We start from the raw sequence: 27,455 nt of genomic DNA on the forward strand, positions 1-27,455 counted from the left end.
GGGACAAACTTTAACCCAGAGTATGGTTGTATTTCTAAATGGGCATAATAAGGTACTCCCTGTCAAGAGAGTATCCATTTTGAAGGAAATCTTCCCACTCTTTCAGGGCGGCAGATGGGAAAGTCACTGCAGAACGTAGGGTGGTGCCATTTTGGGAGATTCCCCCCCAGGCCCTAGGAGGTGGGCAACCCTCACAAGAGCTCTGCTGAAAACAGAGTATTTTTTTAAACCTAAGGTAGGCTTTGCCAACCAAGAGGGCTATGACACATAGCATACATCTAATGTTAGAAGTGGAAGGGAAGGCAGCATGGTATAGACGGATCTTGTCAGATTTCAGAAGCTAAGTAGGCTCGGCCCTGGTTAGTATTTGGATGGGAGACCACCAAGGAATTCTAGGGTTGCTGTGCAGCAAACCACCTCTGTTAGTCTCTTGTCTTAAAAACCCCATAAGGGGTCACCAGAAGTAGGCTGCGACTTGATGGCACTTTACACAAACAACGCTGGAAGTGAACAAACGTTAGAATTCTTTTTTACTCTTTCCAGTAGGTAGTCACAATCTGTGTCTACTTTGAAGCATACCCCCCATTCATTTAGGGAGATAGAGATTTGTAAGGTCAGCTAACATTAAAGCAGTTGGTAATGTTCTTAAAAGTAAAAAGTTGATTATATATTTCTTGAATACCTGTGGTCCCATATTTTTAGTGGTACTTTTTGGGGGGGGGGGGGTGGAGATAAATGACACATGTTCAATGAGGAAAAATTGGGTTTTATTATTTTTAAAAATTTGTTTCATAGAGGTTTGAATACAAATTTCAGCAAACCATGCACTGCTTACCATCACATATTCTGTCAGACACAAACATACAAAAACCACAGTACAATAATTTGAAGACAAACAAAAAAATTTGAACAGGATATTTTGCTATGACATAAAACATATATCTATTTGGAACAGCTGCAACTAGATTTCAGAAGCTAAGTAGGCTCAGCCCTAGTTAGTATTTGGATGGGAGACCACCAAGGAATGCTAGGGTTGCTGTGCAGCAAACCACCTCTGTTAGTCTCTTGTCTTAAAAACCCCATAAGGGGTCACTCAATTTGTAGACTGTACCATGTCACTCAATTTGTAGACTGTACCATCCCATAACACACACACGCATATGTTGAAAGAGTAGCTTCATATATAACCTTCAACATCGCAGCTTCATGGCATCTTACTTGTTGAACAAGTCCTATTCTATCACTTCCTTCTGACAAAAAAGGAAAGTGAAGATCTTGCCAGTTTCTTATATGGACATCCAGTCAGTTAAGATAATCCACTACCGGAAGGGTCAAATGTGTTTCCTACTGGGATGAGGTGTATATGTTTGTGTCCATCCACTGTTCCCTAGGTTGCTATGAGTTGCCACCTGTTTCCTAAAAGAGGCTCTGTGCTTTCAAACAGCTGCATAACAAGCAGAAATTCATCAGGTGCCACTACCATTCTGAGAAAGTGACACCTCTTGATCTTCTACCTCATATTGCTGAAGAAGAGGTTTTTATATCCCTTCTTTTTAACCTTAAAGAGTCTCAAAGCGGCTTACAATCTCCTTCCTTTCCCCAGAACAGACACCTTGAGAGGTAGGTGGGGCTGAGGGAGTTTTGAGAGAATGGTGACTGGCCCAAGGTCACCTGGCAGGCTTCATGTGGAGAGGGGGAAACAAACCCCCTTCTCCAGACTAGAGTCCGCTGCTCATGTGGAGGAGTGGGGAATTGAACCTGGTTCTCTAGATTAGGCTGCCCTTAACCACTACACCATGCTGGCTCTTGCACAGCCACTGTAAGGGGACATTTCCTGCTGCTGGGAAAGTACCTTTGTACAGCGGCCTTTCCTGTCTCTTTCCATTTCATCCATTTTAATTTTTCCATAAGTGCCATTGAAGCTTCAATTAGAACCAAAAATTAAGATGTAAGAAGGTATAAAGAAGAAATCAATTCGTGGAAACCATCTGAGGTAGCAGCAATGGCAACCCTGGATTAAATATTATTTTCTCAAATCAGCTCAATATTTCTAGTGCTTTGGGGTAAAAAAAGTGCCTTAAATTTCAAAAGGGTTTCTATTTTGCAAATACCTTCTACATTTTATAGTGTAAGGCAGAAAAGTTATTTTCTTATTCCAAAAAAAAGAAACAAAATTCCTTACCAAAGGAGGATTGCACATAATGCTCAGCAAATATCCCAAAGCTGTCTCATATCAAAACAAAGTAACAACACTGAGCCCCAACCCTCAAAGCAAAGTCACAACAGCAAAGACCATAATGAAGATTAAATCTGACAGTCTGAAAATGGTGGCTTTAAATGTACAGATGTCAACTTAGCAGTACCCCCATGTTTCCTGTTTAGGTATTTTGTGGGCTTTTTAAAAAAAATTGGGCAACATGTCTCTACACAAAGCACTTTTTAAAAAAGACTTCAGATCTTACATTTGATCACAAGCTCATTCTGTAATCAGGACTGTTGTTTTTCACTATCTAATATACAACACTTTCATCATTTCATGGAACACATGTACATGATGTCTGCATTGAGAATATGGGTATTTATACCTTAGTACTTGAATTAATTCCATGTCTATTGCTTTGAAGGTTTGTTCAGTAGAAAATCAAATGTCTATAACTTTTGTTGGATTTGACAAGACATCAAACTCCAATACGTATGATTCCACCGCATTACAAAGGACGCACAGTTTACAGTGAAGAAAATATATACCCAAATATCAAAGTGGGCATACACAAAATTGTCTTAAAATGGGGTACAGCCCTTTTAAACAACGTATTTTAACTGTATGTGCTATATCAGTGTTCCTAGACAAGGATTTCCCACAGTTCCTTCTTACTACACAAACAAAGCCTTCATAGTAATGGAAATTGCAATTTGGTACATTAATAGTTTGGAGAACGTTTCTGCAATCCTACATTTATGAAAACTCCTTAAAGTCAACCAGTACCTCAGGTTTCACTTGCTACCGTTTTCATACAAGTGTACATGCCAAAGATATTCAGAAACCGAATTAAAGGCCAGTAACACCTCAATTATCCAAATCCCTATTATCTAGGTCTCTTATTTTCTAAAGTAAAAACTGCATCTCCCACCCTTATGGGAGTACAACCTTGTAATTATTTAAATGCATTGATTTTTAAGCTATCTGCATCAATAAAGTTGTGGTGTGATTTCACATCCAATAATTCATACTCCAATGGAATTCACAGCTTACTTCCTCTACCATCTAAATTACAATTTATTGAAATTTCAGTGGGGAAAGGGAAATCAAGGTTATGAATGGAGTAACATATGCCGTGTTAGAAACAGGTTGGCATGGCCAATGAAGTTAAATGAAAATCATAAACAGTTTTTGAGACATTAACACCACAGCATCCATTGACAGAAAAAGTAGAAGATATAACGTAGCCATCAAGATACAGACACCAATCACTAAAAGGATAGGCTATCCAAAACAGTTGAATGACCACACCTGAAAAATCCTTGTGTGGACATGCCCCAAGGCATTGGTTTTCAAACTGTGTTCTGAGGTTTACTGGGTTACTCAAAAGTTTAAATCAGGCTACTCAATGAGTAGATCAATACCAGTGGGCAAGTTTCCCTGAATGGCAGCTTGACCAACAGCCTGAACTTCCTCAGCAATGCAAGTGTTGAATGTGCTCTAGGGTGAGCTCTCAGTTCATGCAGAGTGGTAAGGAGGCCCAACAGGTCTGATCAGCATCCTGTGTGAATTGAGAGTGTACCTCAGAACATCCCCAGAATCCTCTGCAGCACAAGCATTCCCATAGCAGATATACAACAGTTCCATATCTGATGAATCTATATGGGGAATATTCTGTGAAAGCAGAACGTTTGAAAACCACTCTCATAAGATTGCTGGGGGAGAAGGCAGCCTATATTTTTATTTCAGGAGTCACAGACCGACCATCTTTTATTCAAGGAGCTAGTTATTGCCTCCATTACACATTCAAGGATATGAAGGGATAGCCCGAAATATCAAGTAGGCTTATCTACAACCCAAGAGTTTCCATCTAAGCAGGGGGGGGAAAGCCTGTTTGGCCCACTCCTGTGTTTTTAACAATATTTTGATTTGCAGAAATATCAGCATGCTAACTAAGCTGTTCAAGAACAGAGGCTGGTTAAAGAGTTATCAATTCTAAATTCCATTAAGGTGAAGTATTTGCATTTAGTCCCATCACAGATCCCGACAGTTTGGCCTGGTTTTGTTTACGGTGCTGGAAGGTAAGCCAAAGCTCTTAAGATCTAAAAAGTCATAAAATGTCCAAGACATGCTTCTGTAGCTATGTTTGCAGCAATGGCCAAAGAGCTCTAGAGACAGTTAAATTCAGCACAGTGTGGCAAGGTAAGCGTCAGTTAACATTCACCTGTCGGGGCCAAATCCAAAAGCAGCTATGCTTCACAAGTCAAATTTCTGTGAAGATTAACACTAGTGCAAAATTATGCCAGCATATTCAATGCACATTCAAGGAAGCTAGCTGGAAGCCTGAAAACTGCACAACAGGGACCTGCTTGGTTTCACTTGCATGCAAACCATTCCCAATCACCATTGTTGGTAGCTACTGTCCTACACTTCTTGGTTATAAATCCTAACAAGTTCAAAGGAGCTTATTCCTAAGCAGGTGTACACAGCAATGAAGCCTTAAAATGCAATCCTAAGCACGTTTACTCAGAAGCAAATCTCAGACAGTACAATTGGACTTACTCCCCAGTGAGTAGGTTTAGGATTGGAGCACTAAAATAATGGACTACACATTATCTGATTTCAGTTTAGCAAGATACACTTCTGACATTGTCCAGCATGGTAAGAACTCTTAATGAGTGGGCTTCCTTCCAAGTCTTGTCGTTATTCCATTTATAACTTGCCTCAGCTTGCAGTGCACTGTAAATTTACAGCTGTCCAGATTCACAACCTTATGCTTAATGTTCAGGAAGTGAGTCCCACTAAGTCGACAGTATGTATTTCTAAGTAAATATGAAGTGGATCAGGGTATATATTTGCATTACATGTCTTGATTCTAGTGAAAAGTCTTCAGACAGCACAAATGCAATACAGAATACACATGATGTCTAAATTTTCCAGCATACCTCTTAGGTTCCTTCAAGATCAAAAACCAAATTTTAATATGTTACACTGAACTCAACCAGTCTTTTTCACAGCTAATGTTCATCCAGAGCCTTTAAAAAGGGACATTGTCAACTTCTTTATATCATACATTGAATCTTAAAAGCTATTCACCATGAGAATGACAGTTAAAAATTCATGGAAATGTTTCAGAAAGTTAAAGATGCTGCCCTACCTATACATGTCAACAATGGGTTACATGCTGAAACACACTAGTAAGATCTTAATTTTAATGTCAACAGACAAAGGTGTTGTACAGTACCTCTTAAACAAGTTACCTTAACTTGATTGGGCATATCTTTTGGTGAACATAAACATATGTGACATTCGTGGGCAACTACTTTTGTAGGAAGGCCAAGCCCTATCCATTGCTCCCTAAAACAGACTGGTAGCAAGTCCTCTTGGACAGAATCCCCTTTCCCACCTTAGGGCTGCCAACGAAGTGGCTGACTTGGGATTCCTCATGAGAACCAGATTTTTCCCTGGAACATCCAGCTGTTGATCCCCAACACATACTCTCTCTTGGTGCTAGTTAACAGTGGCACAGGAATACTACCAAACAATGACGGCAACAGTGGTCTTTAACAGCTGTTACTCTGGAGCCTCAGAAATATTAAAACTAGGAAAAGAATCCAACAAAATTGAAAGGATTATTAACTAAAAGTACTGGAATTAGAAGTTGGCAGTGTTCCTTTCTGGTAGCTTTTTAAAAAAGAAATGCAAGGCAAATCTAAAAATAAAAATAATTAGGAAGAAAGAGCCCAAACAATGTGAACATTCACAATGGAAGATCACATTCAGTCCTCAGCACTGGGATAAACGTGACAGGGTTTTGATGCCTTAGAGGAATAAGAGTAACCAATCAAGCTGAACACAGATGACCAGTCAAGAATGGTGTTCTACCAGGGGCTTAACAAACCTTTTGTTTTAGCTGCAAAAACAAACACAAGAAACAAAAGAAAAACAATGACAACAAAAGAAGATTGTCAAACACCTGGCAGGCCACAATATATGGCTGGTGCTCAGTTTCATGGGTTGCACTGACCTGAATGGAGAGGGGGAGAAAGCTATCCTTCATCCAAACTAATCTCTCATGCTTAGTGCTGTTCAATACTAAAACCAAACGCACAGATTTTGAAAACAATAACATAAAATTTTTATATCCCACAGAACAAGACAGCTTTCTTTTTTGTTAACCTCTACAGAACAAAAGAAGAACAAAGGAGCTTAGTTACTGGGAACAAAGCTAAGGCACTAGACATGTAGCTTGTGGAAAAAATAGAAACCACACAGGTTGAGTTGACAAACCCTTCAAAGTCCTTGAAAGGCTACTGGTACTACAGTTTGGTAAAATAATTTATTACTTAAAGAGGGGGAAAGAATGGAAGGAAAACACAATTTACAGGATAGTTCTTTAAAAATAATTGTATCATATCCCTGGTTTTGCATGTGTGTTTTTAAAGTTGTTTTGCTGTTCTCCCACAGAAATTTGCTTCGGTTACAGGAATTGTTTTTTAAAATCAAAGCTTTCCAAAACACAGGCAGCACTGTCGAGAGGACTTCGGTTCCGCTTGGACTCTCCATGGAATCTTTCCTCTTTCATTTTTTCACATTCCCAAGATGATGTTGATCCATTATTCTGGCATGATACGTTGGTGAAATGATCATTTCACATTTCCTCTTTTTCTCTACATTCAACAGGCGACAGTTCTCCCATGTGTGTTGGGTTGATGCTTCTCTTATCATCATAACTTCATAAATATTGATTGCTGATTCTGGTTTTGCACGGTGTCACTAAGGGGAAAGACGCTAGAAACGGCCACATCCACTATGCCTTGGCAAAGCTCTGCATAAAGTTTCCTAGAAGCCAAAAACAGCAACAACAAAACACAAATACAACAAAGAATTACAATACCATTAGAAAAAAAAAGTTTTTTCTGCTATTGTTACTAGCAAAGGGGTCAGCCATCTTGGTTTTAGATATGGTGCTTGATAAAGCAAGGAGGAAACAGTGGCCTGTTAGTAAAAGCCATCTCAAGTAGCTCCATTCAGGGGTGCTTCCCCTACCTATGCTCTTCCTTGACGAGGAAGAGAAGCTCGAACTGCTGGGAGCAGGAGAGAGAAACATGTACAAATAACAATGTCACAGTTGATCTTGCCTCACTGTGTTTCACTTGAAAACAGCAAAAAGGCAATGTCTCTGTCTGAGTTCCTAGGAATATTTCTGTACTCCCTATGCACACACAGAATAGTTTTCCCAAGGTGCTTCTGGAATCAGATACTCACTGGGCACAAGCAGGGGCACCATTGACTTCAATTAGCCAGACCTTCAAGTCCTCATCCACCATGAAGTCAAAGCCAAAGAGCTGGAAGCTCTGGTAGTGGAGGTGTTTGGTGCTGATAGCAGGTTCTATACACATAAGGCAGCTTCTGTTGAATGAAGAACATGATTGATTATACCAGGTTTCTACCCATGAGTATAATCTATTAAACTTGTGAGATGTAAAATTTCCTCTTCGTTTTTATTATACCACACTTTTCTCCCCAATGGGAACCCAAAGTGGCTTGCAGAGTCATTCTCCTTCTCCATCTAATCCTCACAACCACCCTGTGAGGCAGGTTAAGCTGACAGAGTGATGAGCTCAAGGTCCCCCACAGTGAGCTCCCATAGCACAGCAAGGGTTCAAACCTAGTTCTCCCAACTCCCAGGCTGACATTCTAAACACTAACAATCTTGATTTCCTCTGGCACTTCCCACTGGTATAATGAGACCAAATGTTCATGTTTATCACAGCAAATAAACTTCTGACAGAGATCTGATGCCAGAAACTCACCTCTTTTGCATGGCTACTTCCCATTCCACCTGTAAAGCCCCTCACTATCACAACTCATTCACTGCTCTCCAGTTCTTAGCAGTGTGGACTGCATCTTCAAAGGCCAATGCAGTGACTTTAAAAATGTTTTTTTCCCCCAACAGTAATACTATTAAATCAATTATGTACTGGCCTTATATAACTGAATTGTTACAAATGTTTGTTTCAGTATGGGGGCTCCAAAAATCGGCTAAGTATTTCCAATTTTGACATGGATGTTTGATCTTTCAGGGAGAAGCTTTGTTTCCAAACCTCCTGACAAGTATCCCACAATTCATCTAATCTGTGCCACTGCTTATTTCGCCACTAATTCACGCTCTTAGATTTAGATTTCTAACTGTGTTACTTCCCTTTCTACATCAGAACTGTAAGTAAGTACCCACCATATACAGGTGCTGTTTATGATTCTTCCATCCACTTCCGATAGTACTTTAAGGATTTAATTACACATTACATACAAAACGGAATCCAGGCAGTGTCTCCCTGCCTCCCCGCCCCAAAAAAGCCATTTTGGTAGAGAGGGATTTGGAGCGGGGAAGCAGCAAAGGACAGGAAGGAAGGGGGTTCTTAATCCTTTCCCTGCCCATAACATTTTGGCTCCACATTGCCCCTCCCAGAAAATAAAAAGGAATTCAGTAACACACAGTTGTGTGTCATGTACAGTAAGGCCCTTCCTTCTTTAATTTCTGAAAGAAGGCAGAGATAGCATTTTGGCTGTAAAAATTCATTCCGCTTCAGTTTTGCCTTGAGCTGCAGGAACTTTTATGTTCACTCACCCACCAGGTTTCTTTATTTACATCAACAGAGAGGTCTTCTATGTGCATGTTGAAAGAAAAATGCATGGAGGTGCCCTATACATTTTTATTAAAATGCAAGCAAATGTCCAATGTTAGACTGGGGCAAACCCTTATATATATTTCTCTCTCTCTCTCTCTCTCTCTCACACACACACACACACATATATATATATATATACACACACACACAGTAGTTACAGAACTTGTAACCTAATTCTTGGTAGACTGCTTTGTGTACTATTCTATCAAATATAACATGTTACCTTATTATATTTTTGACTTGTAATAAGATCGTATTTTCCAGAGTAACATTCAAAGCGCTCATCAGATACTGATTAAACTCCTCAAAAAACATCTCATTCCCTTCTTCGTATCGCCCATAGTTTTTAGAGTGTTCTTTCTGTATGCAGTGATTGGTCAGATGGCAGGTTTTGTCTAGGAAATTAGCACTATTATAAGGTTCTGAAGAAGTCCGTAGAACGCCTTCTCTGTAGAGGTAGATATTATACTGGTGATCCACTAGCACCCAGCTTCTAAAATAGAGGGAAAAAGTTTTTATTTTTTTAATCATGCATCAAATTTTCTACTTGGATGAATCAGATTCATCAGCAATTGCTCATTTCACTCAGCTATTAAAGTGAACACCAGAAGTGTCAATACACACACACACACACACACACACACAGATTACCTAATATCAAATTTGCGATGTCCTGGTTCTAAGAGCAAAGGCTTCTCAAGGTATTTCTGAATCACATGCACTTGTCCTTGATTATCTATAAAGTCCAGAAGTTCAGTAGCCTCTGAAGAAATAAGAATCCCTTCACCTAGTGGGGGGGAAACCAAACACAAAAAAAGTGAGGCAGGAAGAAAGTGTTTAATTCTATAAGCAAAGGGATACTGTTAACTGACTCAGTAGGGTAGTGGGAAAGGAGCATGGGCTGTGATACTTCCAACTTTTATCTTTCACTGAAAAACCCTGCAGCTATGTATGAAATATTCTAACCACTGCCAGCAATAGGTACTCACAGAAAACTAACCCTATGATAGAGACACCCTTGCAGTTTCATTTTTGGGTAGGCTTCCCAGCTCAGCTACAGGTAAGTATCTCTACTCAGAGGTATGGCGCCTCAAGTGGCTTTTTAGCTCCAGAAAACCAAGAACACAATCCATGTAGAACCTTTTATTAGGACCAACCCATGAACGTAACAGTGTGCAAGTTTTTAAGCTCACCAGACATTACAAGCATCAATATATCTAATTCTCAGACTGTGGATATTTAAATCCGGAGACTGGAGGGATAAACAGATAAGACAGAACTTTTGACAAACCAGAAAACTGCCCCATGTTTGTGTTAAAACCTGAAATGTTAAAAAAAAACTCAATGGGGGGTTAAAAACTCCAAAATGATAAAAGGAGTACCTGTAGTTTTACGAAACAGATGCCTTCTGTGGCAGTTGCTTTACCACAACAGTATTGCCAGATTTCAAGCCTTGGTTTCTATCAGCCTGTTGTTTTGAATTACTGCTGTTGTTAGTCTACATCATGAGGCCTGCAATGTGTGTTAGATGTGGAGTCCAGTGGAGCTGGTTTTAAATTACTCCAGGTAAAGGCAATAAATAGGTTGTTTTCCATAGCAAAAACAAGTCCAACAAATGTCTCTGATGCCAGAGAGACTCAAAACCCTTTTTGAAAGTGACTAGAAATCACTTGGAAGCCATTGTATTAACTTTAGAATACAAATTTAAGGTGTTGCCAAAGATAGGGACTCAACTGGAGACAAATCCGCTAATTTCACTGGTGTTCTATTCTGATAGTCGCACTCCCTTGCTAGTCACATGTGCGTCCAGCAGGACCATGGCTTGTATTACTGCCACTTACAGACTCTACGTTTCTTTTCTCTCTGATACAATGTACATTATTTCAGGCTAGGAAGGGGATCCTCTTCTACTTTTGTTCTTGCTACAAAGTTCTTTTCACCAGCACTTTGCTTACTCTCCAATCTGGCCTTTCTTCTCCCAGCTCTCACAATGAGGCTGGATTCCTCAACAGGACTTCCTGCCTAAGCTCATGCTGCCTGCCCCCCCCCCTTGCACTTTGCTCTTTTTAACATCCCCTTCCATTGCCATGCCAAATTCCTGCTTCCCCCTCCTGCCTCCTGTTCAAATTGCAAGAAGTGGTGCCCCCGTTTAAGTGAGACTGTGTTTAAAGCAGACCACCCTGATCTGTGGGCACTTTGAGGTTCTGAGAACAGGTAGTGGGTGCCACCACAAATTTCCATGGGGAGGCACAGCAAAACATAAAATGACTGGCATGGGATGGGGTCAATGACAAAATTTGGAAGGTTCCAAGCCAAGCATTGTCCTGTGTTGAAGGCAGCTGCTTTTTTTTGGGGGGGGGGTTGCTCCATGCAAATACAAAGGGCTCTCCTGAAATGCCTCAGAGATGGAGAAAAAACAGGATTGGCTTTTTGCTTTGGGGAAGAAGGGAGTGAGTGCCAGGCAAGAAACACACTGGTGGGTGCCATGGCGCCATGTTGTGGATCCCTCAATTATGGAATTGGACTAGGGAAAACCTGGATTCAGTCTTCACTTGCCATGCGACTTATTAGGTGACCTCGGGCCAGACATTTTCTCTCAGCCTAACAGGGTTGTTGTGAGGATAAAAATGGGAGAACCACGTACACTGCCTTGAATTCCTTGGGAAAAGAGTGGGATCAAAATGCACTAAGATAAACATACTGTGGTCCTCCTGCAGTCTGAGTGTATCCTCAAGTACTTCCAACAGAGGTGGCCTGATCTAGCATTCTATCCATCTATCCAGTACAATCCTTAAGGATTTATTTTTGCCTCTGTTTCAAATGGAAGGCAGACAGAAAAACCAGTACGATTCGCTGCATCATCCCTCCCCCCCCCCGCCCCAGAACACCTGTTTCCCCTGTGGTTTTCATCAGGGTATACAATATCAACCCAGAGGCAGAAGCCAGAAGAACACCATATGTTAACCCTCCAAAGAGCATGCAGTACATTTCTGAGAATGGGGGGACAGCTCTAGAATCTTTACCAAGAATTCCCAATTCCCTAGGAACACAAAAGATATCCAAAACAGCTCAAAGGACGAGAACTTCTATGTCAAACCCAGTCTCAGGAGGCATTCTGATTCACACCTATTGCCATCTCAAAAGCAAGAAAGAAGCACGTACAATAAGCGAACTGCCTCATCTTGCCTGCCTTGCTCCTTTATGTGTCTCCCTCAGTTCCGTGCTAACCTTTGGCACCTGCCGAAGATTTGGCTATCCAAACATTTCCCTCTCCGCTCTCTTTCCTCTTCTGATATGATGCCAGGAAGACTTCCCTTTCATCTGTTCTTGGGTTATTTATCAGATGATGGATCCCATTCTGTGCTGGAGCTACTGGAGTCTTTAGATTAGTTGGATAAATCATGTAAGATTCTGGGAACCACGTGCAGGATTCTGCCAATTCAGGACTTGTCTTGATTAATCTATCGGAAAGAGGCAGAGACTTCATTTGGTTTTATGAATTCCCAGATTTTTTGTTTTCTGCACCTTGAACATCATTACCATATCTCCCTGCTATAACATTTGGAAATACCCGCCACACAGATCGTGACTGTCATGTTGGATCTGCAGGGAGGGAATGGAAAGTAGCCTCCCATTTGAGCGGTAAGTACTTTCAACCTTTTGGTGGGGAGAGGAGTCAATTGCCACGGGGACACTATTGATGGCATACTTCCAGCGGCAGAAGTAACATGTTCTTTGACCTATACTAATCTTGGTGCTTACTCTCACACCCAACAATCTACCCATGAATGCTCCAGTTATTTATGCATTTATTTATTAAAATGTTTATATCCTGTCTTTCAAGGTGGCTTATAACACATAATTAAAGCATCAAACAATAAAACTCCAAATCCCCACTCCTAACCCAACAAAATTTAATCAACTCCATTTATATTTTGAGTCTAAAGGGCAAGCTGTATATAATTTTTAAAAAGGTCACAGATGGATCTTAAAAGATGACTCTGCTATGGCAAAGGTCCCCATGTGATTTATTGTACCCTCAGAGATTTTTTTTAGAAAGTCTTGTTTGAAATTAATGAGCCACACAGCCTCAAGGCATTTCTTTATGTGCAAACAGTTCAGTATAAGGGTTTGCATAATAAAATAAAATAAGCCCCTAACCATCTCTCCTACTAAATCAGAGTAGAAGTTCCAAGCACTTTATGGAAATCAAGCAAGCACTGAAAGGACATTTCTAGGAGAATGCCTCAAGTCATATTTTAATGATTATTTTCCGTTTTTAAAAGAGAGCTTGGCATTTCATGTTCTTGAAAGCTGAAAGCAAAACAAAATTTTAAAAGGGGAGGGAAGAAGCAATTAGAAGGGGGCAAATTACACAGTTTTCAGCCCTTTGAGCTCCATGTCCTGAAAATAACACTGGAGTAACCAAGAGGATCTGACCTACGGCGGATAAACCACAGCTTTAAGCAGCAGTAAGAATACTGGATTTAAAATACCCTAATGATAGCCACAGCTTTTACTTGGTAAATGGGAGTAGTACTTACAGGTAACTTGTTCTGAAAGAGGGCCTTTTCACAACCCCATTCATCACTTAATCATTGCAGCATCACAGATCAAAACACCAGCGTCAGTGACATATGCTTTATCCACACAGAAAATTAGCCATTACTTCTGTGCTGGCAAGCTATCATTTGTCCTTAGTCTGAATTGTGAAATGAGGGGAAACCACCCAAAGAATCACAATGAACCACTTCTGAAGTCCTATAGTACCAGTACCTGTAATCAGACAGACAGCTCCAATTCCGAAATTGCGGGAGTAACTTGTAGGAACTGTTGCATGGAAAAATGGAAAATTTGGGCAGGTTACAAGTCTTCCTCCAGCCTAAGGAGCCTTCTTCCAACTGGCTTTTCCTCCAGTGGAGGAAATTTCCTTAGGCTGGAAGGGGTTCCTCCAGCCTATGGTAGGATACCACTGAATAAAGTGCACGGATTGTTACACAACTGAATTTGCTTACTGGGGCTTGAGGAGAATGGCAAAAAGTTTCTTGTACATTTCAGGACACCCTTACAGCCACAGATACAAAAATTCTTACTTCACTAAAGAAGCTTTACGACAAAGTTTATCAGCTCCTCTGTAGTAGTTCACCAGCTGTATAAGTCCAGGTTCATGACCTACAAAAGGAAACAGAGTATTATATCTCAGTTTCTTGGTATTTCAGATGATAAATACTGGAATCATTTGTATAAATGTTCAAGGAAGGACAGTAGTAGGGACCATACGGGCTTAAAGTTTTTTAATGCTCCTTACATAAAAAGTAGACCATTCCATTGCATAGGAGGGATCAGACTGGACTAGGACCTTTCTCCCTGAATGCAGTAGATTCCCCCCCCCACTTGCATGGAGTATTTTACCTTTGGGACCTTAAAAAAAAGTGATCCCCTCACATGCCATCTGAAGATGTTCAGTCCATTTTAATCACCTCAGAACTTTGCTACTTTATTCTTATTTCATTACGTTTCATGTGTAGATCAGGCCCAACTCCATGCTCTGTGTGCAACATTAGCTCTGTGGCAAACTTAAGAAGGCAAAATAATAAAACACTCAATACAACGCCCGATACTACAATGTTCATTAAAAGAAGCTAAGTATTAAGAACATAAGAAAAGCCATGCTAGATCACACCAAGGCCCATCAAGTCCAGCAGTCTGTTTACACAGTGGACAACTAGATGCCTCTAGGAAGCCCTCAAACAACATGACGGCAGCAGCAACCTGCCCGCGTTTCAGAGCACCTCATATAGGCATGCTCCTCTGATACTGTAGAGAATAGGTATGCATCATGACTAGTATCCATTTTGACTAGTAGCCATGAATAGCCCTCTCCTCCATGAACGTGTCCACTCCCCTCTTAAAGCCTTCAGGTTGGCAGCCATCACCACATCCTGGGGCAGAGAGTTCTACAATTTAATTATGCATTGTATAAAGAAATATTTACTTTTATCTGTTTTAAATCTCTCACCCTTCAGCTTCAGATGACCCAGCGTTCTAGTATTCCACACAGTGCATAATTTTATAGACCTTTACCATGTCTCCCCTTACCTGCCTTTTTTCTAATCTAAACAGCCCTAACCACTCCTCATAGGGCAGTTGCTCTAGCCCCCGATCATTTTAGTTGCTCTTTTCTGCACCTTCTCAAGCTCTGCAATACCCCTTTTAAGGTGTGGTGACCAGAACTGTACACAGTATTCCAAGTGCGGTCACACTATAGGTTTGTATAAGGGCAGTACGACAGCAGCAGTTTTATTCTGTATTCCTGGTCTAATTATGGCCAGCATGGAATTTGCTTTTTTCACAGCAGCCGCACACTGGGTTGACTTTTTCATCAAGCTATCCACTAGCACCCCAAGATCCCTTTCTTTGTTTGTTGCTGCCAATGCAGATTCCATCAGTGTATATGTGAAATTGGGATTTTTTTGCCCCAGCATGCATCACTTTACACTTGCTCGGATTGAATCTCGTTTGCTATTTTAATGCCCATTCCTCCAGTTTGGAGAGATCCTTTGGAGCTCTTCACAATCAGGTTTTGTTTTAACCATCCTAAATAATTTGGTGTCATCTGCAAACTTAGCCACCTCGCTGTTCACCTCAGCTCCAGGTCATTCCAAGCACCTGAACACCACTGAGCATGTTACACTCAAGAGGGAGAGGCAGGAGGCCCAAAGAAGTAAGGCGGAAGAAAAATAAAATATGGCTATAGATATCGATGCATGTAGTCTAGGCAAGGGTTCAGTCCTCAGAGCAAGGGCTCAAGAGTAAGATCTGAAAATAATCCAGAGGGGGAAAGAGGCAGGGACGTGTTTTGTGTGTCCAGGACAGGTACAGCTTCAGCTACGCAAACTGGGATGGTTTGGAGCCAGTCAGAAGTGCACTCAGGCCCAGCACTGCCCCACATCTGGGAACACAGCAAGAGTGAGCATGACTTGGAGGCAGACTTTGGCTCCGGTTATCGGGCAAGAGGCTTAATTCAGAAAGAACAGAGTATTTTCTAACAACGCTTGGAAAGAGGGTACGGGCTAAGAGGGACCGAGCCAAGTATATCCCCCAACTGGATCAAGGGAAGGAGAGGGTGGTTTAAAGTCTTTGGGCTATTTCCAAATAAGGTAAAGAAGGGAGGTATCTCGGCATGGAGGTGGTGTGCTTGGCAGCAGTCTTGGGCTGACCAGTGTAGTGTATTTTTGGTAAGCAATTCAAACAGGTTTAAATGCCTTATTGGTAAGGTCAGGCCTGTTTTAAGGAAATGCAAATGTGGTTAAGTTTTTTCTTTGACAAAATGTTAATCCAACACAATCTTTTTGTAGATAAAGGCACACTGATTAATCACTGGGGTTCTCGACCAATAATCTAGCCAGCTATTAGAAGACCAGGGGAAGAGTGAGCTTTTAACTTACTGGGAAAGTTCCTGGTGGGCTGCTGCATTGGAGGGTGTGCAGGAGGAACCTGAGCCAGCAGGCTCTTGGGATGCCAGTTGTGTCACAGGTACCACTAGGCTCAGTCCAGGTCTCAGTGACAACAACAGATACAATGGAATTCAAGTAGCCCCTAGAGAGCAACCAGCACCACAGATGCCCCTTGGCGCAGCTAGCTCCATGCTGTTTTAACACCCCAGTCTGCCCCAGAACATGATAAGCCACTCCTGTAAGGCAGCCGATTTTTATTCCATTCAATCCAATATTAGGTGTCGTCCTGCTGGCTCTTTCACTTCTGTAATATGACAAATCTGGTTTCCTGGCCCATGCAAAGACAGAGAAGAGAAGCTGCTCCCATATCAAGATAGAGCAGGGGGGGAGGAAGGGAAGAGAAAGACAGGTGAGAATGAAGGCTTGATGTTAGCAATGCTAAGGGTTTGAAACATTTAGCCCCTGTAATTGATATGAGCACACTTGAGCATGGTATTTTTTGAGAGAATAGAAGAAATACCTTTCCTTTGAGTAAAACAGCAGGAACTGGGAGGAGTGTGTGAGTGTGTCTGTGCATCAAAGCAACCAGTTGTGTGGAGCCAATGCAGCCTACATAACTGACCTCAGGCAAACTTTCACTGGGCTCTTCCTGTATCATGCATACTGCTAGAACTGTAATAGCTTCATACCACATTGGCGAGGCTTTGCACAGAAGGTATTTTCAGAGGCTGTCACGAAACACATTTCATATCAAGGACAGAGTTAATCAGGCCAAAGCTTTGTCAGTGGGGTTTCAGTGGGATATGGCAAGGCTGGGGAAAATATTCCATATTTTTAGGCCCCTTCGTTAAACAATCAAAGACTATTTAATAATTTTGCGAGGCCAATTCATGGAATTAAAGACAATCTCCTCGCAAACGATGCTGGAGAGATACCGAACACTACACGCTTTTTATGGTAACAATGGGACATTGACGCAACTGAAGAGCGGGTGCTTAAACAGGCAACGAAATCAGAATAGGCCACTAGGCTCAGACAGTATTTATCCAAGTATTTTTAAGCACTGAGGGAAAGACTGATAATAGTGAAGGTTCTTTGGGTTCTATGATTGGATCTACCATCTGGCCAAGCACAGAACTAAGTTATATGAACAGTAAAGAATGACCTAAAGGTTGGATAAATGTTGAAGAAGCAAATCCACGAATGATGCTGTAAGTTATTTAGAGGAATCACATCCAGAAGAGATTCTTGGAGATGTTTTTCCAACAGGAACATACTCAAGCTGCATAGAGAGGAATCTCAATGACAAATTTCAACAGTGATGTCACTGTAGAGAGAGATTAGCAAGGAATATGAACTACTAATATACTTGATATTACTCTACAACGGTAATCTAGGGATGGTCAATTTTGGGGTGCCCATTCAAGAAACTAATATTAGTTCCAAAGCCCAGCTCCTCTGGGAGAGCACTTCAGGAGAGGCTGGTAATGGCAGTGGTGGTAGCCATACCACCTACTACTTGATCAGCTGGCAGAGGGTGAAGAGCCATAATGTCAGATTCTAGCTAGCCAAGCGGAGCTGGGCCAGCTCCTGAATTTTGGAAGTGGTTCCTAGATCTGCACCATATTTCTCCAAGCCTGGGGCAGCCCTAGGTCCATCAGGTGGAAAACCTAAGGCAGATGATAGGGATGAGGAGCCAAACCTTTTTATCCAGGGTTTATCTGAGTACACCAAACTGTTGCATAGAGCTGTAACATTGTTAGTGGCACCAATGAAGCAAGTATGTTCCAACTTCCAAGAGGTATGTATACCCTAGCAACCTCTGCCACACTGCACAGGATCTTAGGATACACAGCACAGTTGTTGCAATATGAATGCCAAACCTGGGAACACGGGAAAGCAGATGGGTGGAAAGATGAGAAAGGGCATGCATTGCATCTTTAAGGGGAGCAGCTTGTAGAACAGGGATGGGGAACCTCAGGCCCGGGGGCCGTATGCGGCCCCCCGAGGACATTTTTTGTGGCCCTTGGGAGCTCCGGGGCCCCACCGTGGAGGCGTGGCATAGGACGGCCCTTCCTGAGGGTGTTCCTGGGACCATGGCTTGCAGGGGTGCTGCAGCGCCCTTTGGACCTCCTCTCGCCCACTGACGGCTGTTAGTCGGCAAAAGGAGGGGGAGGGACGCTTCCATCAAGGTTGCCCCCTATAGCCACAGCGGGCAGGAACACTGTAAGCCCCTCTTGCTGCCTGTCGGCTGTTGAGCAGCGGGGGGGGGGGGGGAAGAGGCCCGCGGCTCCCGGCAGCAGAGCATGCGTGCAGGAGCCGATCGGGCTTCAGGGGGCCTTTTGTGGACTCTGGGGCGGGGAGGGCATGGAGCCTGGGGCCAGGTCGTGTGGGGCCGGCGGGTGTGTGTGTGGAGGGGAAGGCTTTTCTCTCTGTGTGTGTCTCTTTCTTTGTCTGTCTCCTTCCATCCTTTCTTTCTCCCCCTCTTTCCATTTCTTTCTCCCTCTCTCCCTTTTCCTCTTTCTCTGTTTTCCTACCTTCCTCCCTTGCCGATCAACCGCGGGCTGCACCTCCCTGGCGCCTCGTTTGCTCAGGGCCCACCGCTGGCTGCCCTCCAGCCTGGGAGGGGGGGAGGACCGGGGGAGCCCTCCAGGCCTTCTCTGCATGGCCTCCCCTGGGGTTGCCAGCCTCCAGGTGGTGGCCGGTGACCTGGCAACCCTAGCCTCTCCCCCCCACACCGGGAGATCTACGCCTGGTATGGCCCCCGAATGATGTTATAAATGTGCAAATGGCCCTTGGCAGGAAAAAGGTTCCCCACCCCTGTTGTAGAAGAACAGAAAATGTCTGCAGTGGTGAGGAGATGGATTTTGGAGCTATGTCTAAATGTTGATACTGTATATAAATAGCTACCACACAGCCCCATCCTAAATCACTTTTTTTCAGCAATCAGCCTCACATTTTTCTCTACTATCTTCTTGGCTTGTATGTTTAAGATTGCAGCATTCAAGTGGCAATGTTTTTAACATCTGAAATGTTTTAACTTTGCTGCCTAGGGCACAGAACTGTTTTAAATAAATAAAACAGAAACCAAGAAAATCTGGATTAACAACTCTGCAAGTCTGGAGACCAAGCCCTATGAGGAAAGGTTGAAAGAACTCGGTATGTTTAGTCTGGAGAGGAGACAACTGAGTGGTGATACGATAACCATCTTCAAGTACTTGACGGGCTGTCATACAGAGAATGGTGCAACATTGTTTTCTGTTGCCCCAGAAGGTTGGACCAGAACCAACAAGTTGAAATTAAATCAAAAGAGTTTTTGGCTAAACATTAGGAAGAACTTCCTGACAGTTAGATCAGTCTTCCTCTGGAGGTGGTGGGCTCTCCTTTGGAGGTTTTTAAGCAGAGGCTAGATGGCCAAATGACAGCAATGCTGATTCTGTGAACTTAGGCAGGAAGGGTTGCGTCAGTGTTTGGCTCTCATGGCCCTTTCTTACAAGCCCAAGGTAATGCCGATCACTACTAAGGGGTCAGGAGGCAGTTTCCAGGCCAGATTGGCCAGGGATCCTGGAGGATTTTTTTCCATCTTCTGAGTATGGAGTAGGGGTCATTGGGGGTGTGGGGGGAGGCAGTTGTGAATTTCCTGCATTGTGCAGGGGGTTGGAGTAGATGACACTGGAGGTCCCTTCCAACTCCATCCTGCAGCATATTTTAGCTCTGTGGTTTAATCTAAATGAAGCAGGCTATGGCCTGTAAGAGTCAGTTAATCTTCAAGGTAGGGGCTCTGTGTCTTTTAGGATTACGCAGCTCTTGAGAATTAGGAGTGTGATGCTTATGAATAAATCATACACTCTTGTAGATTACTACTTTCCTGAAGATCTGGTAATTGACAAGTCCATCCAGGCAAAATGTTTTCCAGAATCACTGCTCAAGTTTCGCCATGACTCAGGTTGGGTGAATAGATTTTTTGCATTTATCTGCAAGATTGGATTGCATAAATATACATGAGCCATTATCATCTAAAAAAAGAAATCTAAGGATAACTAAACAAAAGAATATGAAAATAAATAAAACTCTTTGTAATGTGAGTTGTGGTCAGTGAAAAAAATGGGAAAAGTAGCCATTATAATGCTGTTATACCAATCAATAGCATCATATCTCAGACAAGGATGGATTATTGATTGATGTAATACATGATTAAGCAATTTTTTAAATATTGCTAACTCCAGAAGAAAGATGGATCATGATAAAAAAAAGTATATACAAACAGAGGAGAGGGCAGATCAGAAGTAACTGTTTTCCTTAGCACATGAAAAGAGTACAAGAAGAGAACATTCATGGAAACAGAAAGGTGACAAACTGCAAAGTGATAAATTACTTCTTTGTGTTTTCATCAACACTTATGAAGTCTAGCCTGGATGTTGTATTTGCTTGTATTTTTAGGCTGCGTTTCTACCATATGCCCTTCAAAGCTGCTTACAACAAAAGTGAATACTGTATCAACATAAAAAACAACACAGCTGAAAATGGCAACACACACTGAGCATTGCTGAGAGATGCTACAGTAAAATGACAGCTGAAAGTTCTAGGCACCATAATGAAATTTCTAGGTGCCATGGTAACCCGGCGCCTGGGATTTATTGAGGCTTGGAATAGAGTTACCTGGTGATCTTCCATTTAGGTACTGACCAGGCCAAAACATACTCAGTTGCAGCCTTCAGACCATGCCCTTAGTCATCAAAATGAAATCCCTTTATTTCTAGTGGCGGGCAGCCTCCTCTGCGACAGCAATGGCCCCCAAAGCAATATTGCTCCAGCTGATCTGAACTCACAGAATGGTGGTGGGGGGGGGGGAAGAAAGACCTTTAATGAAAATGAAGCTAATACACAGTCTATTCCGTCTGCACCAAGGCCACCTATACGCCTTTCTATCATTTGTTATAACATGGTACAGCACTACTGATGCTGGATTATGACTAAAGGGGGGGAGGAGCTTTATGGGGAGGGAAAGACCCATTGCTTCAAGAACTGCTTATCTCTTTTCATAATTCTGTTACCCAGAACTGCACAGCATATGACAGCTCAGACCAAACCAGTGCTGAGTCAATTAGCATTAGTTCCTGGAACTCCAACATGAAACCTCTGCTAATGAGATCTATTATGGTTTTCCCGCAACAGTATCTCATTGCTGATTCATGTTCCATTAGCAAATGCTCCAAACCTCAGGCCTGCTCACCAGCTGGAATGTCTAGCCAGATATCCTCATTTTGCACTTTTATTTCTTTGAGCTGCGTTCTCCAATGGACTCAAAACTACTTTGAACTCTGATACTAGAGTTTGCATTTAACCCCCCCCCCCTCCAGGGCTGTGCAAAATACACGTGGGCTAGAGTGCGCTTTCTTTTCTTCACTGCAGTCATCAATAACATTTTAGAACACTGCAAGATTTAGAGGAAGTAGTCTCCCAGAGAAACGAATTAGATTCTTCCATCCAATCTGACTGCAAGAATAGTATCCAAAGCTGCTTTCTTCAGATAAGATTTGTGTCCAAACCTTCATTCTGAAGTCATGATATGTCTACTGCATTTCCCTTATTCACAAGCTAAATTGTGAAACCATCAAGTCTAAATCAACAAGACACAGAGCAGAAACAACATGAGCCAGAAACCACTGACAGGAGCATCCTCACTTTCGGACTGGCTCACAGGCCTGCCCACCCACTTAATTACAGCTTTAATAAGAAGTTAATCAAATTTGGGAAAGGTGGTGGCAATGCTGAGGCAGAGCTGGAGCAAGAACGAAGCATCGGCAAGTCACAAAACAGCATCATATTTCTATTTTAATGCCAATTATCAAGCAAATTACAATTCCAGTGAGCTTCTAGAAATACTTGGGGCCCAGAGGACCCAGCTCTTTAAAACATCAGCCCCAATATCAAAGCCCAGGGATCTCAAAGGGTCTCATCAGATTGCAATCCACTTTGGAAAATATCTTTCATTTAGCTATCCCAAGGCATCTTTATTAGCACAAGACTTACCCATAGCTATTTTGCACCCCAAGGGTGTCTAACAGGCAAGTTGTCCAATGAAAAAAAGGCTCTAGTTGATTAATAAATCCGAAAGACTAATTTTTAATGGCACTGTACAGCAATAGCACATTTGGTGGAGCCATTTCTCAAAGCGAGATACTTGGTGACATTCCATTCTATTCCAGCATGTCCACAGAATGGGAAGTAATATGGCTCCAGGCTACTTACTTAACTTAAAGCAGGAGCTAATATTTATAGCTTAATTTAAAACAACCAGAGATTTCTGATGACAGCATGGTGTGAACTGATAAGCCACAAGAATCACAGCCTTAGGAGGAAGGACTCCTGTAAACTGGCAACAGCGCAACACAGTCACAATTCCTCCAGGCTAATTTCCATGACGCTGGGATTTTTGTCATTTCTGTTAACAAATCGGACACACAACCTTGTTCAGTTTGCTTAATGACTGATGTTATAAACTAGTCAGTTTTCTAGTTATGAAATACAATGAAATGACATACAAATATTTAGCCTGTTTTGTATAGTATGTCTATACAATCTCAGAAGAACACACGGTTCAATTTGCTTTTATGTGCATTTTCTATTGATATGGGGTGAAATGAATAGAATTTCTCTTTCTAGTTTGATTTTCTGAAATGTGAAAAAATTAATTATTTCCATCATCATCTCTTATTCGTGCAATATTCTGAATGTTTTAAAATAAACTTTATGTCTCAGTACATCCTCCTGATGCTTCTCACATCCCCAGATGTAATCACTACGGCTCATTTGTCATATTCTGCCAGTCATGGAGATCTAATTTTATTTGTTTTGATCATAGGATAAGGGGGTGTTACCTACCTGCTAAATACTTTTAAAGCATCCTGATTTCAAGGGGAATATTTCAACAGGATTTTCAACAGCACCTGATTTTCAACAGGATTTAATTTTGTGTAACTGTGTCTGGATCACTGCTAATATTGCTACATCAATGCTTTCTGTAACTCTCATAAATTCAATCCTTGGAGGAACCACTTGTTCTAGGAGGAGCCAACTCCCATTCTTCTTGGCTAGCCCATAAAATGTCCAGGAATTAAATTCTCAATAACCCCTTGAAGAAGTGTAAAAGATCTGGGATTGTTCCTTTTATTTTGTTTAAATGAAGATCAGCTTCAAACTAAGCAGATGTCTAAGTGTAAAGAACTTACATACAGGAGGACAGCAAAATCAAACTTCTTGCTGCATGTGCGTGGTCACCTTTTAAAGATGTACCAGCAATTAAAAATTAGTCAAGTTTTTCAGTCCCAGCTTTATTTCACAGTCTGTCCCTATCCTAAGAAAAGTTCTCCCCCTCTTACTTCAATAAAGGGCACATTGTATTGATGCTAAATTATAAAAGTATTCATATTAGGTTAGTCCATGGTGATACTCTTTTAAGCCATTTGGTTTATGCATGATTAACTATACACTGTATCATAGCCATTTATGCACCGCAGCTATCTGATCTAGTACATAAAATCTCAATATAATGTTCATAAATAAAAAGTCCTCAATCCATACACCACTAAAACTACATCCAAATATAGCAACAGCAGGTATCAATCTGAACATATGGTGTCTGACATCATCAACGCAAGACACTGTACCATTACTGAGCACTTTGGAGCCAACCATCTAGAATTTCCTGGTAAAAAGAACTTATGTCAGGCCATATGGCCATCTGTACAGTTGTTTCCCCCTATTTTATACTTTTTTTTTGGGGGGGGGAGATATTCCAACTCCAAAAAGGGGTGGGAAATGTAAAATAAATTACCAGTCCCTGTACACAGTTCTTTGTTCTTAAGTACTTCCTTAAAAAACTTTCCATCCGCTAAGTCTTCTGAGGACTCAGCATTAAGTTGGATCGACAGTCTAAACTGTAATGCAGCATCATGGTCATGAACAAAAATGTAACAAAATATTGTCGAACGCTTTCACGGTCAGAGTTCATTGGTTCTTGTAGGTTATCCAGGCTGTGTGACCGTTGTCTTGGTATTTTCTTTCCTGACGTTTCGCCAGCAGCTGTGGCCGGCATCTTCAGAGGAGTAACACTGAAGGACAGGGTCTCTGTCTTGCCCCTGTCCTTCAGTGTTACTCCTCTGAAGATGCCTGCCACAGCTGCTGGCGAAACGTCAGGAAAGAAAATACCAAGACAACGGTCACACAGCCTGGATAACCTACAAGAACCAAAAATGTAACAGCATAAAACTGGTTTATGTTCACAACTGAAAAAAAAAAAAAAACCCATCTTTGCAGACCAAGTGCTGAACTGATAGTAATATAAGGTGGTGACTTTAACAGCCGAAACATTACATCAACACACAATCTATTTGGGGATCCCTTTTCCCTAACCTTCCAAGAAACCTTTCAATGGGCGAAAACGCACATTCGTGCGTTCGATCCTGGCTGAATCCTGGCTGGAACAGGGAAGAAAGGAGGCTCAAGCGACCGCGCGCTTTCGCCCTTCTACTCCAACTTACACATGGGCTATTTATTCATGGAAGGTTTTGCCTTGCAGTTGCCACTCTCTAGATGCACATTTCCCCCATCTGAATTCTCAAAACTCTGCATGGGGGGGCTTATTGTTGAGTTTTGAGAATATGAATGGGGGGGGGGGGAAGTGCATCTAAAGATTGGCAACTGCAAGGCAAAACCTTCCATGAATAAACGGCCCCGGAGAGTGGAGTCCCTCCCTTGTCGCAGCAGGCAACACCCAGATGCAATCTGCCTGCAGCCAGGATATGACTGGGGCCTCCTTCCCAGAGATCGCCAGAGCTGAAGCCCCGGCAGACACAGCAGTAGCAGCAGCAGCCCTCGAAAGGAAAACGAACCCACTGAGCAGAAGAAGAGGACCCCCGGCCGTGCAGCCGGAGGCCCGGGCCGGCTCTCGCTTACCCAGCCTCCCAAAAGGCAGCCGGTTCCTTTCCCCCAGCATGAGGTGAAAGCGGGGGTTGTCTCTTTTCAGCCTCTTCCATTGCCCGGTGGAAAGGAGGATTTTGGACACTTCCGCGTAAACGCTGCTGTTCTCGTCTCGCGCCACGAACGTGTACATCTTGAAATAATTGGAGGGGGGGGAAGGGAGGGACCCAACCGTGCGGGTCCGCGGTCGAGCCTGACGCGAACTCAAAGGCGTCTCTCCGCACGCTCCCCGAAGCAATCAAGCCGAGGCCACCAGGCAGCCCTCCGGGCTCGCCATGCCGTCGAGGCTCCGCAAAAGCCGCGGCTGCCCGCTGCAGGGGCTCGGCCCGGCGCCGCTCCTCCTCCGGCGGGGGGCGTGTGCCTGCCTGCCTGCCTGCCTGCCCGCCCTCAGCCCAGAGCCTGCCGAGCCATCCCGCCTCCGAGAGCCGGCGGCGCTTCCCGCATGGTGCCGGAGGCGGCCCCAGCGCCCAGCCCGAGAATCAGGAGGCGGCGGCGAGCGGCCCCCCCCCCGGCGGACCTCCCCCCCCGGCGGACCTCCCCGGCTGCCGGCGCGAAGCCACGCGCGCCACGGCCGCTCACGCCCACTTCCGCCGCCCAGCTCCGGAAGGGGAGAGCGCCCCCTGCGGCGCGCGCAGAAGCCTCTCTCTCCTCTCTGTCGTCTCCTCTCCCCTCCCGCCGCGATGGAGCGCGGAGCTCATAGGTCGGGGAGCAGGAAGGGGCGGGGACGGACGCGCGCGGCAGGGGCCGGCCTCGGAGGGCCCCTTCCTGACGCGCCGACGGCGCCGGGGCGTCGCCACGCCCCCTCCGTCCCGCCGAGGGGGGCTTGGGCCGCGGCACGTGGTCGTTTGTGTCCTGCGAAGGCCCTGGTTGGTTTAATGCACAGTGGGTCGCCGTGTTAGGCTGTCTGCAGTAGTAGAAAAGGGCAAGAGTGCAGGAGCCCCTTCAAGACTCACAATAATGTTTTCTGGCAGGGTATGTGAAGAAGTGAGCTGTGGCTCGCGAAAGCTCATACCCTGCCAGAAAATATTCCTGTTAGTCTTGAAGGTGCTACTGGACTCTTGCCCTTTTCTACGAAAGCTCATACCCTGCCAGAAAATATGTTTGTGAGTCTTTAAGGGGCTACTGGACTCTTGCCCTTTTCTACTCCTGGTTGGTTTAGGCCGTTTATGCGCGGGAGGAGGTTTTGCCTCAGATCAGCCGCTCTCTAGATGCACATTTTCCCCCATCCCAATTCTCAAAACTCTGCAAGGGGGCTTGTTTTTGAGTTTGGAGGTTTTGGATGGGGGTGGGGAAATGCGCGTCTAGAGAGCGGCCGATCCGAGGCAAAACCTCCCCTGCATAAGTGGCCATCTCTTGGGCCATTTATGCATGGAAGGTTTTGCCTCTGATCGGCCACTCTCTAGATGCGCATTTCCCCCCCATCCAAATTCTCAGAACTCTACATGGGGGCTTATTTTTGAGTTGTAAGAATTTGGATGGGGAAAGTGTGCATCCAGAGAGCAGCAAATCCAAGGCAAAACCTCCCGTGCATAAATGGCCTTGGAACTCTTCGGCGCAAAATAAACAGGGAATCACAGTTGTTTGAACGCGGCTTCTGCTCTGCCTTTCCTGTATTCCTACACCCCCTTCCTGTATTCAGCAGAGGGAGGAGCACCCGCCGACCAAAACGTTGCTTGGGGCAACAGGGAGCAGACAACAGGGGAAACTCAGGGCCCGCGTCTCTCTTCCTCGGGACATAACACCGGTGCCAGATCCACCTTGCCGGTAAAAGCCGGTCTAGTTCTGTTGTGTATGTATATAGTTGGGGTGTAATCAAGGGGGACTCAGGAGCTTGAGGTCTGCACAAAGGATCCTAAACCCTGCTCACCCTGTTGGTCAAACAAACGGATCCTATTGGCCCTAAGCCAGCATGTCCCATTCGTCACCGAGAGGGTATTCCCCCCTATCACGGATCAGGGGGGGAGTGGCTGCAGGCTGCCAGGGGGGGCATATAAGCAGGGCACGTTCAGGGTGTAAGTTTGTTCTGTGCTGAAATCAAATAAAGCTGTGTTGTTGAACTCTGTCTCTGATCTCGTGAATCCTTCCCACACGGACTTAACAAGTTCAACACCAGGTGCCGTGCGA

At 43.5% G+C, this 27,455-nt stretch overlaps 1 protein-coding gene across 1 annotated transcript; it reads right to left on the reverse strand.

The window, feature by feature from the left end:
• Nucleotides 1-6,892: 6,892 nt before the first annotated feature.
• TTL (tubulin tyrosine ligase) lies at nt 6,893-25,464 on the reverse strand. The gene is made up of 7 exons (XM_056852677.1): nt 25,308-25,464; nt 13,986-14,064; nt 12,121-12,353; nt 9,544-9,679; nt 9,116-9,385; nt 7,469-7,612; nt 6,893-7,042 (listed from the first exon to the last, which is right to left on the reverse strand). The coding sequence occupies exons 1-7, from the start codon at nt 25,462-25,464 to the stop codon at nt 6,928-6,930; spliced, it is 1,134 nt and encodes a 377-aa protein (XP_056708655.1). The 3' UTR covers nt 6,893-6,927.
• Nucleotides 25,465-27,455: the final 1,991 nt, after the last annotated feature.

This window comes from Euleptes europaea, chromosome 7 (assembly GCF_029931775.1).
Source record: "Euleptes europaea isolate rEulEur1 chromosome 7, rEulEur1.hap1, whole genome shotgun sequence".
NCBI classification, from domain to species: domain Eukaryota; kingdom Metazoa; phylum Chordata; class Lepidosauria; order Squamata; family Sphaerodactylidae; genus Euleptes; species Euleptes europaea.

What these genes read in the sequence shown, in the direction of transcription:
- TTL (XM_056852677.1), bottom strand. Translation starts at nt 25,464, where the DNA reads ATGTACACGTTCGTGGCGCGAGACGAGAACAGCAGCGTTTACGCGGAA. An exon ending in CGTAAAGCTTCTTTAGTGAA is followed by an intron (nt 12,354 to 13,985) that starts GTAAGAATTTTT and finishes TCTTTCCGATAG; the next exon opens with ATTAATCAAGACAAGTCCTG. An exon ending in CAAGTCAAAAATATAATAAG is followed by an intron (nt 7,613 to 9,115) that starts GTAACATGTTAT and finishes TTCATTCAACAG; the next exon opens with AAGCTGCCTTATGTGTATAG.